General features: G+C 39.7%; 1 protein-coding gene across 1 annotated transcript in view; it reads left to right on the top strand.

Moving 5' to 3' along the window:
* MDN1 (midasin AAA ATPase 1) overlaps nucleotides 1-14,124 on the top strand; it is a 174,773-nt gene that overhangs the window by 150,273 nt on the left and 10,376 nt on the right. The window contains exons 85-93 of the mRNA XM_040474169.1: nucleotides 3,363-3,501; nucleotides 4,940-5,115; nucleotides 5,676-5,822; nucleotides 6,321-6,465; nucleotides 9,174-9,496; nucleotides 9,972-10,154; nucleotides 11,235-11,336; nucleotides 12,077-12,278; nucleotides 13,380-13,544. Of these exons, the coding sequence (XP_040330103.1) occupies nucleotides 3,363-3,501; nucleotides 4,940-5,115; nucleotides 5,676-5,822; nucleotides 6,321-6,465; nucleotides 9,174-9,496; nucleotides 9,972-10,154; nucleotides 11,235-11,336; nucleotides 12,077-12,278; nucleotides 13,380-13,544 (1,582 nt within the window). The remainder of the gene's footprint in view (nucleotides 1-3,362; nucleotides 3,502-4,939; nucleotides 5,116-5,675; nucleotides 5,823-6,320; nucleotides 6,466-9,173; nucleotides 9,497-9,971; nucleotides 10,155-11,234; nucleotides 11,337-12,076; nucleotides 12,279-13,379; nucleotides 13,545-14,124) is intronic.

Genomic DNA, 14,124 nt, shown 5'->3' with positions numbered 1-14,124 from the left:
CCTGGAGCCTGTTTCTGATTCTGTGTCTCCCTCTCTCTCTGCCCCTCCCCCGTTCATGCTCTGTCTCTCTCTGTCCCAAAAATAAATAAACGTTGAAAAAAAAAATTTTTTTTTTTAGAAAGAAAGGGAAATGATTTAAACTTTTGGTGTTTATTTAATTTTTTTTAATGTTTATTCATTTTTGAGAGAAAAAAGAGCATGAATGGAGGGCAGAGAGAGAGAGGGAGACACAGAATCTGAAGCAGGCTCTGAGCTGTTAGCATAGAGCCCAATGCAGGGCTTGAACCCATTAACTGCGAGATCATGACCTGAGCCAAAGTCGGATGCTTAACCAACTGAGTTACTCAGGCACCCCATTAAATTCTCTTATTTTAAATGGGGAGGTCTTTGTTGATGATTTTCTGAAGTCTTTTTGGTAGTGGTTCATTTAAAGATAAAAACCGTGGCTATTTTAAGTGACCACTGCATTAAGTAATAATGCCATTGTTTACTCTTAATAGGTTTTATTGTATGTCTTTAAGACCCATTGAAAAATTTTAATCTATATCCTCTTTTGGTTGGAATGAAGAATGTTTTTGAAATAGATGGCTTGGGCTAAGATTTATCCAAAGGACAAACGAGTGCCGATTCATAGGGGCACTTGTATCCCAATGTTTATAGCAGCATTTTCAACAATAGCCGGATTATGGAAAGAGCCTAAATGTCCATCAACTGATGAATGGATAAAGAAGATGAGGTTTATATATACAATGGAATACTACTTGGCAATGAGAAAGAATGAAATCCTGCCATTTGCAACAACATGGATGGGAATGGAGGGTATTATGCTAAGTGAAATAAGTCAGAGAAAGACAGATACCATATGTTTTCACTCATATGTGGAACTCAAGAAACTTTACAGAAGACCATGGGGGAACGGAAGGGGGAGAATAATTTCAAACAGAGAGTGATGTAAACTGTAAGAAATTCTTAAATACAGAGAACAAACTGAGGCTGGAAGAGGGAGTGGTACAGGGAAGAGGGAAAAATGGTTGATGGACATTGAGAAGGGCACTTGTGGGGATGAGCACTGGGTGTTGTATGTAAGCAATGCATCATGAGAATCTATCCCCAAAACCAAGAGCACACTGTATATGCTGTATGTTAGCTAACTTGACAATAAATTATATTAAAAAATAAAAATGTTTTACTAGAAAAAAATTGAAAATAAAGCCAAGGGGCACTTGGGTAACAAAAAAACGGTGTGTGTGTGTGTGTGTGGTGAGAGAGTGTGAGCAGGGGAAGGACAGAGAGAGGGAGAGAACTCCAAGCAGGCTCTGCATTTTCAGTGCAAAGCCTGATGTGGAGCTCGATCCCATGAACTGTGAGATCTGAAATCAAGAGTCAGATGCCCAATGGCCTGAGCCACCCAGACACCCCTGTTGGCTTTTTTAAATGCGTGTCTCATTTGGGAGTGATTTTTTTTTTTTTTTTTTTTTACATATTATTATTATTAGTCATTTAGATTTATCAACTGTGACTTGAAGAATAAGAGATAATGGAATTTCTTTTTAGCGCCTATATTCTAAGTCTAAAGCAGACCATAAATTTTTATTTAAGGTGTGGTTATAACTATTAGAAATAAAGGACCAAACCAATTCAAACTTACTCTCATCCTTAGAAGGGAAAGGTGGAAAAAAAAAAGCCAAAAGTGTGGTAGAGCTCTTTTTTTTAATTTTTTTAATTTTTTTTATTTTTTTAACGTTTTATTTATTTTCGAGACAGAGAGAGACAGAGCATGAACGGGGGAGGGGCAGAGAGAGAGGGAGACACAGAATCGGAAGCAGGCTCCAGGCTCTGAGCCATCAGCCCAGAGCCCGACGCGGGGCTCGAACTCACGGACTGCGAGATCGTGACCCGAGCTGAAGTCGGACACTTAACCAACTGAGCCACCCAGGCGCCCCAAGCTCTTTTAATGCATAATATATTTCTTTTTTATTTGCCTTTTCTCTATTTCTCAAATTTAATTTTGTCAAAAGTACTTTTCTCATAGGAAAATATTAAAGCCAAAAAAAAAAAAAAAAAGAAAATAGAAAAGTGCAATCCAATGTGAAAAATATTGATAAAAGCTATCAGAACAATTTGGTAGTATCTCATAGATTTTGAATTGTGTGTATTCTTTGACCTAGGAATTCCATGTTTCCTGATAGAAATGTTAATTTTTTTACTCAAGTATGTTCACTATACTATTATTTATAATGGTGAAAATTATAAAAGAATCCAAATATTTATCAGAGGGAATTATTTAAATTATGTTATCATCCATGCAGAATAGCATTATAAGTTAGAATGAGGTAGATTTATATGTATCAGCATAGAAATATATCTAAGAGACATTTTTTGAGTTAAAAAAGAAAAGTAGAATGCCAGCTTGTGAAGCAATGATCCATTTTTGTTTAAAAAGATATTGGGAGGCAGATATTGCTACAGATTGCCTTTATTACTAAATGCTTATTGGTGTATTCATGGTTAAAAAGATGCACCAGAATGTCACTGATGCTGATTTCTTTGGGAGGAGGATGGTGGTGCCATGGGAAACTAACTCTTTCTGTTTTAATTCTTTTAATGGGATTTTATTATTTTTGTATTTTAAAAAAGCATTTTTAAAAATCCCACCATAATGAAAGAACAGTCGTGAATCTTTGGCCCAAATATCACCTAGAGTATATAGAAATATATAGTTTAAGGGAAAGTGGACAAAATTACATTGAGTTACTGTCTATGAGAGACTAAAATGATAAAAATATTAGAGATATGGGGAATACAATAAGAATGAATTTTTATCCTTAAGAATTCATATTTTTTGAGACTGCATATTCTTGTTAAATCTGGATTTTTTTAACAATTCACATGAAAAAGAACAACAAAATTCTGTATTCTCTAATCACAGCGCAATGAAACTGGAAATTATAGACATATTAAAGCAAACTAGAAATTGTTTGTGGTTGTCTCTGTTGGTTCTCTTTTTTTCCTCTCCCCAGAGATAACTTTATACCATTAATGTTGGCATTTAGGTATTTCTATTTTAAATTTTTTTTTTCAACGTTTTATTTATTTTTGGGAGAGAGACAGAGCATGAACGGGGGAGGGGCAGAGAGAGAGGGAGACACAGAATCGGAAACAGGCTCCAGGCTCTGAGCCATCAGCCCAGAGCCTGACGCGGGGCTCGAACTCACGGACCGCGAGATCGTGACCTGGCTGAAGTCGGACGCTTAACCGACTGTGCCACCCAGGCGCCCCTAGGTATTTCTATTTTATTTACAGCTAAATAAACATTAGCAAAGTTATAATGTTTATGTTTTCTATAATACTTTTTGATATAGGCAGAAGATACACTTCAGAAAGGCCAAGAAAAGGATAAAGAGGATCCCGACTCAAAACCAGACATTAAGGGCGAGGATAATGCCATTGAGATGTCAGAAGACTTTGATGGGAAAATGCATGATGGGGAACTTGAAAAAGGTTTGAGATTGTCACTTCATTCTTGTTTTTAAAAAATACTTTATCTAGGAAATTACATTTTCCCAATAAGGAGCCTATTATCTTTTTTAGCAAGTTTATTACTCTGCATAACTGCAGACGAAAACATCAGCTATATACATGTTTCATCACTGTCTTCATGGAGGCAGTCTATAGTCCATTCTGGAGATTCTTCTGAGCAAACTGAGACATTGACTGGTATTTTGGCTGCTTCATGCACTATGTGCAGTGACTTCCCCTTCAGGGAACCTTGAAGGAACAAGGAGAGATGTCCCTAACAGAGCTTGGCTTAAAAGTAAATTGTTCAGGGGAGCCTGGGTGGCTCAGTTGGTTGAGCCAACTTCGGCTCAGGTCATGATCTCGCAGTTTGTGAGTTCGAGCCCCACATCAGGCTCTGTGCTGACAGCTCAGAGCCTGGAGCCTGCTTCAGATTCTGTGTCTCCTTCTCTCTGCCCCTCCGATGCTCACGCTCTGTCTCTCAAAAATGAATAAACATTAAAAAATTAAAAAAAAAAAAATGCCTCCTTAAAAAAAAAAACATATTAAAAAAAATAAATTGTTCAGGGTAGTTTCTTAAAAAATCTTTTTAAAAATTATAAAAATAGTAGACATTTGTGACAGATGATTTGGAACAAAAGTTCAGGAGTAAAATATCTATATCTACATTTGTAAAATAGATATCTATCCACACATCATAAATAGTTCTATAGTCAGCTTTTTTCATTTAACATATAAACATTCCCCTGTCATTACAATTTGCTTGAGAATATGATTTCTTATAGCACATTGTCATCTGTTGTGTTTATACCATAATTCAGTTCTTATCCCTAAATTTCTCTCCAGAGCTTAATTTGAGATAATTGTGTCTTATTCTAAGTGAAGATCTTGCAGAAATGAAAATTGACCTTAGAGTAGAAAAGTATATGCTTGCCTAAGTAGCATAAGAATATAACCTTTGTCACAGTAGACTGAGCAAAAACAATTGCGAAAAATTATGATTGAGTTAGATGTGTGATTTTAAAAGATGGTCAAAATAGAAGTGTAGAGTATGTTGGAGATGGGGAGGAACCTTGGACATCATTTCACAGACAAGAAACCAAATCCCAGTAAAGTTGCTGAGTCTCATAATGATGAATATCCTCCCCACCCCCCAGCACCAGAAGTAGACATCCTGACAGCTCTTCCATCACCCTTCTGTTTATTAATATCACACATTACAGACTTCTTTTTTCCTTCAAATAGTTTGCAAAACACAGTAGGACTGCTTCAGGAGATCTAAAGGCATCTGTGTGTACAGTGTTCTGTAAATGCAAGCAGTAAATCTCAGGTGGGGCACTTGCCAGGTGGTGGGTCCATGCCTCTTCTGCACATGGCCCAGTCAGTTCGGGGATTTGCCTAACCTCAGTGCCTTCCCTTACAGAAGAGGATGATGGGAAATCAGATAGTGAGGGCGGAGACCTGGATAAACAGATGGGCGATCTGAATGGTGAGGAAGCTGACAAACTTGATGAGAGGCTTTGGGGTGATGACGATGATGAGGAAGATGAGGAAGAAGAAGACAGTAAAACTGAAGAAACAGGACCAGGAATGGATGAGGTAATTAAAAGATTCTCCCCACCCTGTAGTCCCCAGCTTGAGAGGAGACTTTCTTCCAACCAGCTACCACTCCCTGTCATTTACTGCTCTTCCTTTTCTGCCTTTTTTTCTTTCTTCCATCCTTCTTTTTTTTCTTCTTTTTTTTTCTGTCTTACTTAATTGAACTCAGAGCTAAAAGAATGGTCTGACCTGGGCCATTCCATGTGTAATGGAGGAGGAAAATTAAGGAGACTGTGCAAATGCTCTGATTCTGCTGTTGGCCACTGAACCTCCCCAGCTCTCTGCTTAGGAGAAATCAGGGCTGGGTGTGACACTGCAGCAGCATAGTGTGACCCACCCCACTGTTCACACACCTGCTAATACTGCTACCATCTGGATGAAGCCAGAATGTTCTTTCCAGGTCATGGAGGACACCCTGTCAGCTGGATATTTCCAGAGGATAGGCTCAACAGACAGAGATTGTACATGTCTAAGAGCTAGTTTAGATAGAATCAACTTACGTGAAAGTGGTTTCTTAGATTGAGAGTAATGATTTTGTTTTTTCTGCCTCTGATATTTAGGAAGATTGTGGACTTGTTGCCAAAGACGACAACATGGATGCTGGGAAGTCAAACAGAGATAAAAACCGAGATAAGGAAGAAAAGGAAGAAGCAGAAGTTGCTGATGATAGACAAGGCCAAGACAAAATTAATGAACAAATGGATGAGGTAATGAGGATTTGAAACCAGTCTGCTCCTGATTCAAGGTCAGGGCTCACAGCTCCTGGGAGTCTCAAGATATTTTTTTTTTTTCCTATTCATCATTTTCCCATTGCCTCATAAAAGAGCATGTTACAAAGTCTCTCAATAGGACATAAAATATCTAACTATTGGTTACTAATGAGATTGTCTTGATTCTGTTTGGGCTCATGCTGGAGTTTGGAAGCTAAGTTCTCTGATTCTTTTCTATATATCTTCTCATAAATTTCCATTTCCTCTTGAAATTAAGTAACACAGTACCTCTTATCAGTGGAGAACCTGCACAGTAAGTGAGGTTTGAAAATCCAACATGAAAATTCTAGAAACATCAGTAAAATTCTAACATGTGGGAGAAATTTTAGGGAAGAGATCTTGTATTCTCTTAGCGTAAGTGCTTAGAGCTAATTATTTGCAAATGCTACTTTTTTAAAAAAAGTTAATTTTTTCCTGTTCTCTCCATTGTCAAAGAGGGAATATGATGAGAATGAGGTGGATCCTTACCATGGCAATCAGGAAGAGCTGCCGGAACCTGAGGCCTTGGACCTTCCAGATGACTTGAACCTGGATAGTGAAGACAAGAATGGTAGTGAGGACACAGACCAGGAAGAAGGAGGTGTGTCTTTCAAAACCTAAAGAGACCAGTTCAACTCACTGAAAATGAGCAATAACCTATTTCTTCAGGCCATATTATGGCCAAGTCATAAATCGTGTCTGGTCAGCCCAATTCCAATTTGAGAAAATTGTTTGCTTTTTCTCTATAATCTTTCTCACCTGACTAGACTTAAAGCTTAATCTGAGAAGAATTAAAGTAAACTACCTGGTGTTTGTTATTAATTTACCCTCCTGTCCTGTGTTCTAGTACTGTAGAATCCGGGTGGTGCTTCATTTCCCCACAGCTGTCTCCTGATGGCCCGCCTTATGGGGTGATGTGAACATTGCAGTCTGGGTATATCCAGGCCTCTTACGGAGCCTTGTTACAGCTTTCTTAGGGAAATGATTGTTTCAGTTAATGATAGCTGTGCTTATGTTGTGTGTTTAGTTTGGAATATGAAGTCATTTTAGTGGGGTATGAAATTGAATAATCAAATCATATGGCACTTGACAATAATCTGCCTGTCACCCATTGTTCAGTTTGAGTGACTTCCCTAGGGAGAGCTGTCTCATATTGGAAGCATTGTATAGTGCCCCATAACAGAAGGTCCCCAATCATGGTGGGTATCCAGACAAAAATATGAGCTAGCCTTACTATGCTTCATAATGGATCAGTTACCTATTTAGAAAACCCATTAAAATTTTTTTTAAACACCATATTGTTGCGGGGGGGCGGGCACCTGGGTGGCGCAGTTGGTTGAGCATCTGACTTCATTTCAGCTCAGGTCATGATCCCAGGGTTGTGGGATCAAGCTCCGCTTGTGTTCCATGCTGAGTGTGGAGTCTGCTTAAGATTCTCTCTCTCCCTCTGCCCCTGTCCGTGTTCATCCATGCTCTCTCTCTCAAAAAAACAAAAACACAAAACAAAACAAAAAAACCCCACACCTTATTGGAACCAGATTAGCAAGTTACAAAAGAATAAGAGGTATCATTTATGTAAAAACTTAATACAATACTATATATTATTAATGGGTACATCAAATGTAGGAAAACATCAGAATAAAACACAACTTCAGGTTATGGTGACTTCAGGTTAGGAAGGGCAAACGCCTCCAGAATCCAGATAGTTGTACCCAGAATCATTTGTTTCTTAAAAACAAGTGGCAGAAGGGGCGCATGGGTGGCTCAGTTGGTTGGGTGTCTGACTTCGGCTCAGGTCATGATCTCTCAGTTTGTGAGTTTGAGTACCGCATCAGGCTCTGTGCTGTCAGCTTGGAGCCTGGAGCCCACTTCAGATTCTGTCTCTTTCTCTCTCTCTGCCCCTTCCCTGTTTATTCTCTGTCTCTCTCTCTCTCTCTCTCTCTCTCTCAAAACTAAGTAAACATTAAAAAAAAATTTTTTTTAAAGTGACAGAAGTTTGGTACATATATGGCAAAATGTTCACATCTATTAAATCTAGTAGGTGAGTATATGGGTCTTTTTATTTTATTTGGTTTTGCTTATTTTATAATATTTATTTTTGAGAGAGAGACACAGAGATAGCATGAGTTGGGGGTGCGGCAGAGAGAGAGAGAGGGAGACACAGAGTCCAAAACAGGCTCCAGGCTCTGAGCTGTCAGCAAAGAACCTGATGCAGGGCTGAAACCCACGAAACGTGAGATCATGACCTGAGCTGGAGTCAGACACCCAACCAACTGAGCCACCCAGGTGCCCTGGCTCTTAAGATTTTAAAATGCATTTTCCATATTTAAAGTATTTAGTAATTAAAAAACAATAAATTAGTGAACTGTTTAACCAGAATCATTTGGTTAAAGATTTGATAGAGGCTTTCCTCATGCTAAGAACAAGTCTTCACTCTTTGAATCTCTAGCTTACGTTTTTTTTCTTCATTTTCATATAACTTTATTATAGAAGGAAAAGAAAATCTTCCAAAATCTATAAAGGCCAAACTTTTTACATTAAATTCTAGCTGACTTTTTAAGCACTAAATTGTTGCTTCAGAGGTCATTTCATTACCATATGATTTTGGAATCTGACTTCAACCTTAAATTCAACAAGTAAGCCAGCATGAAATTAAGAAAATTAAAGAATTATTTGCTAACAAATTGACTGTGATTCTGAAGTGTCCAAAGTATAGGAATGTTCTCTTAATAAATAAAACCTTTCCAAATAAGATTGTTTCCATTGAATGTATGTTGTACTTTCTATTTATGATAAAGAAGGATGTCTACCAGTTATTGCCAAGGATAATGTCATTTCCTATTTTGGGTCTAAAATGTCCCTATTGTGGCAGCTCTCAGGATTTTTTAGTGGATTAATTACTTAGAGTTTGTTAATGGAATGCACCATCCAAACAACTGTATGTATGTAAAATATTAAGTATGGTTTAGAGCAGGTGTGGACTAAACTTTTTCTGTAGAGTCAGGTAATAAATATATCAGATTTTACAGGCCATAAACTGAGACAGGGGTTGCAAAAACTCTACTCTGCTGTTGTAGTAGTGTGAAAGCAGCCATAGACAATACTGAACGGGTGGAGTAAACACATAAGGAAATAGATACGGCTGTATTCCAGTAAAACTTTATTTACAGAAATATGTCGGCCAGATTTGGCTCTTAGGACATAGTTTGCCAGTTCCTGGCTTGAGACTAATAAACACTTGTGTTAACTCCATCCCATGTTAAATCATGTTAAATTTGGTGTTCTTTCTTTTTGTTGTTATGTATCCAGAAGATAATCCTTTGGAAATTAAAGAAAAGCCAATGGATACTGAAGAAGCAGGTCATGAAGCTGAGGAAATAAAGGAACAGACCGAGGCTGACCACAGTGAAGGTCAGGGTCAACCTGAACCTGAAGAAGGCCCCAGTGAAGATGATAAGGGTGAGGGAGAAGAAGAGATGGACACAGGAGCTGATGACCAAGATAAAGACACTGCTGAACATCCTGAAGAAAACTCAGACGATGAGCGTCAGTCTCTGGAGGACAAGGACAAGGAAGCCAATGAGGAAAGTGCAAACCATGACGTTCCTGTTGACCAAGGTCTCCAGCCCCAGGTATTGTAAGGTCTTTGGCTTGTCTCATGTTAAAAGTAATAGTGAGGAAGGGGCGCCCAGTTGGCTCAGTTGGTTAAGAGTCCAACTTCAGCTCAGGTCATGATCTCGCAGTTCATGAGTTCAAGCCCCACAGTGAGCTCTGTGCTGGTGGTGCAGAGCCTGCTTGGGATTCTCTGTGTCTCTCTGTCCCTTCCCCACTTGCCCTCTTTCTCAAAATAAATAAATAAACTTAAAATAAAACAATAATAGTGTGGGGGAGAGTTTACCTTATTCCGATCAGAATCTTTTAGGATACTTCTCTATCACCAGGTGGCGCTGCTGAGCAGCTTTAAGTTTCTGTTTAAGACCCTTTCTGGCTATTACCCTTCCTGCAGTCTCCCCATGGTGAGCAGTGGGGCACCTGCCAGTTGTAGTGGTCCCCTACCTCATATTCTTCCCCCAGGGCATCTTAATGTGGTGTTTGCTTACCCTGCAGAAGCAGGAAGAAGAAGAAGAAGAAGAAGGGAGCGGGGAGAACTCTGACACAGAGGAGCAGGTGCCAGAGGCCACGGAAAGGGAAGAACACGATTCCTGCGGGCAGACCGGGGTGGAGAGTGTGCAGAGTGCACAGGCTGTGGAGCTGGCTGGGGCCGCGCCCGAAAAGGAGCAGGGAAAGGAGGTGATAGGCCCTTACTGCTTCTGCCAGCTGCCTCTATTGGGGGGGTGGGGTCTCTGTTCCCTGTGTGAAATTACGACCCATTTAGCTGTAGTTGGTTTATGTGTGATTTTGTTTTGTTGTTGACATCTAAAAGATCATCTCTCATTCTTTGGGAAATGATCAGATACCTGATTTTATATGCCTCTCAGAACAAACCCTAGAATATTTGCTACACTGTATTTAAGTATTGTGCTTAATGAGAAAAAGCTATTAAACTCATAGTTCTTTGTGGGAGAACAGGTTCATGTTAATTTTTAGAAAGCTCCCAAGGAAAGAAAGGTTGCATTTAGACTTCATATAGTAATATGCCTCAAATAGTGTTTCCTTTTTCCTTGCTGTTCACCAGGCTCTAAAAGTTGTAACTTAAAAAGCAAAAGCACTTCTTTATTTCTTGAGCCAGAGTGATATGCTGTGTATGGCCACAGTCCAGGTGACTGGCATGCTGTGGAAAGAGCACTGACAGAGGACCTGCTCTGGTGACTCTCAACAGCTCCTTAAGCCTCATTGAGCCCAGTTCTCTCACCAGTAATAACACCTGTTTATACGTCTTGTGCCCCCCTCCACCACGTTTATTGAGCACCCATTAGGTGATGCTAAGCATTTTCATTACTTCAGGTCCTCACAGTAGTCCTGTAAGATAGCTGGTTAGTGTTCTTAAGACGTTCTCCATTTTATATTTGAGTTAAGCTGCAGTAAAGTGAAATGACAATCTCAAGGGTATACAGCTGGTTGATGGCAGAGTCTGGTTTCTAGTTGAGGTCTGTCCTGCCTTCAGAGTAAGCCATTACAATCCTGGAAACAAGGAACTAATCAGCCTTACATAGCGAAGTCACTCAAGAGGGTAACATATCTGGATATAGATGCTCCTGTTTTTGCCCACAGGCCAGGCCTTAGTCATGGCTCAGCTCCGGACCAGGGAGGCAGGTATATCATGTGACTCTGAGAGGACAATAACAGAGAAGCTATGGGAACTACAGCCCAGTAAGCAGGTGTTTGTATAGCATCTTCCACCCTCACTCTCTCATGGCTTGGATTTCACAGGAGCACGGGAGTGGAGCTGCAGATGCAAACCAGGCAGAAGGCCACCAGTCCAACTTCATTGCTCGACTGGCTTCCCAGAAACAGACCAGGAAGGACACACAGGTCTCTATCACTCTTCAGCGAAACTTAGGTGAAGGCTGCATCTGGAAAGGATGTGCTAAGTGTAGTGGTTTTTAAAAAAAAAAAAAAAGCCATGTTCCCAGGCTTTGCGGTCTCACCAAACCTGATGATAGCCTTAGCAAGCAGATCAGGACCGTGGGGCTTTCCCATTGGAACCTGGGGCTTCTTCCCTATGTGGGTGCATGTACACACAGACACACAGACACACAGACACACAGACACACACACACACACACACACACACACACACACACACTCTCCTCCTTATTCCTGTTATGCAGCCTAAGAGCCAGTTGTTAGGTGCTGTTGCCTAGGACTAGCCAGTCTTTTTTCCACCGTCATTACTCTTCTGTGTTTTAAAAATTAGGTTTTTTAAAACATGGTATAATTCATGTACATGATTTATGAAATTTATATATAAAAACAGTCCCCTAAAAAGCTTCCATCTTATTCCTGTTTTCAAGTCACCCAAGAGTAAATTGGTGCTACCAGTTTTATTTTAAAGATATTTTTGCATATGTAACATATTTCAGATACAAAGTATATCATAGACATTATCCTGAATTTGTGTATAGATACATGACCATTCTTCTTAACTGGCTCATTGAATTCCATTTTTGTATGGCTGTACGTAATTTAGTTAACCAGCCCCCTGTGGATAGACATTAGTTTTTTTGCCATTACAGACAAACCTCTAATGAATTTCCTCATATTTCCCACAGAGTTTCAAGAGGAAACCTGGACAGGCTGACAATGAACGCTCCATGGGTGATCACAATGAACGAGTGCATAAGCGGCTGAGGACTGTGGATATGGAGAGCCACACTGAGCAGGGGCCAGCCCAGCCCCATGCCCAGGTGGAGGACGCAGATGCATTTGAGCACATTAAACAAGGCAGTGACCCTTATGATGCACAGACGTATGGTATGGTTCAGGGAAGGCTTCTCCTTTGCTCACTGAGCTGAGAGTTTATGCTGTATTACTGTGTGCCCAGCAGATGAACAAATCCATCTTAGGGATGGGAAACGGCTTTTTAAAATGTTTTCTCTCTAGTTCGCATTATGTGGGAATACAGTTTGTTTTTTGGTATAAAGGTATCTGTAGACAAGTGCAGGTTTCGGGGTCTGGTGTAAGTCTTTTATATATCCTTGATAACAGCCGCCCGCATGCAAACCTAGTGCTTATCTCTGGGTTTCTGAGACGTGGACATTTCTTCATAGTCACAGTGAGGTCACTTCCTGCAATGGCAGGAGCTGTGAACTAGAAATGTGTTTTTCTTATAAATGAAAAGGAAAAAAAACTCCACATAAGAAGGGAGTGGTCAGTCATTACTCAGTCTCCTTTTTTAGTTCTCTTGGTGACTTCTTAATATTTCATTCCTAGTATATAAACTCATGTAGATAATATTTATCTTTGAGCACAGTTTCAGAAACGATTGCTCTATCATGAATTACCTTTTTTCTCTGTCTTCACTTTTTAGAAAAATAAAGCAGTAATAATAATTTGCTACCATGAATTGAGCTCTTACTTTGTACCAAACACTGTACTGAGCCTTTGCTGCATGATCATGGAATTTTTACAATAATCTTAAGATCTATGATATTTCCATTTTATAGATGAGCACACTGAGGCCAGACAAATTTAAGAACTTGTCCAAGATCACAGTGCTTGTCTTCAGTGTTGGTCTTTCTGTGTCCTGTGTTATACTCTTACTCATTACAATATCTCCACTCATAACTTGGTAAAGGAGGATAATTCCATTAGCTGCTCTGAGTCATGTGTCCTCCCTGTTTATTCTGGTTTGGTCTCTTGTAATAGCAGTAAAAACCTAGCTAAGCATCCTACTTCTGTGGTAGAGAATAGGCAGTTATATCAATAGGTCAGTAGGGTATCACAGACAAGCCAAGCACTGTGTTCATGCCATATAGTTGGTCAGCAGGAGAACATCATTAGTAAGATCTCAGAAGTGGAAAGTGAGAAACCACACCCACACATGTTCTATGTGTTTGTATGCTTTATTGGCAGATGTGGCCAGCAAGGAGCAGCAACAGTCTGCAAAAGATTCCAGCAGGGGTCAGGAGGAGGAGATGGAGGACACTTTCATGGACACAGAGGAGGAAGAGCTCCAAGCAGCAGACGCAGAGCAGCTGAAGCCAGAGGAGATCAAGTCAGGGACCACAGTGAGCCCCGGTGGGTCCTATGGTGAACAAATCCCTCCTACGTTCGCTTACAGTAGTCACTTTCGTGTGGTACCATCTGATCTGGTGGTTCTATCTACATCCTGACCCATAGTGTAGGTGTTCATTTGCCTATGAAAATTCCACTCTATCTCACCTAGGAGTCAGAAGGTGGAGGAGTGACGTTGGAGACACTGTCCTGCAAGGAGACCTCAAAAGCCTGAGTTCTAGGCAAATGCCATCACTCTTCTTTAAATATGTAGAAGAAAAAAAATAGGACACTTACTGCAGTTATTACGGGAAGACACTTTTGATTATTAGATGTTTTCAATTGTATGAAAATACTCAATTTTAGCATAAAATGCAGTAAAATATTTAGAGAAATAGAGTGGGGAAAATGCATGTGTAAAAGTAACCAAACTTCTTACATATAGTTCCATTTCATAGTTGACCAAGTGTTATTACTGGATAATTTATTTAAAAAATAAAAAAGACATGCATTTAACACATTAAAAAATAACTTTATCAGCAGTGGAATAAATACACATTCAAAACAACTTGCAAATTGGAACGCCTTTTTTCCCCTGCTTCCT

The sequence above is a fragment of the Herpailurus yagouaroundi genome, unplaced genomic scaffold (assembly GCF_014898765.1).
Source record: "Herpailurus yagouaroundi ecotype Mexico unplaced genomic scaffold, PumYag 139, whole genome shotgun sequence".
In the NCBI taxonomy this organism is placed as follows: Eukaryota; Metazoa; Chordata; class Mammalia; order Carnivora; family Felidae; genus Herpailurus; species Herpailurus yagouaroundi.
Note: the sequence above shows the minus strand (reverse complement) of the source record. Positions and strands in the feature narration are given on the sequence as shown.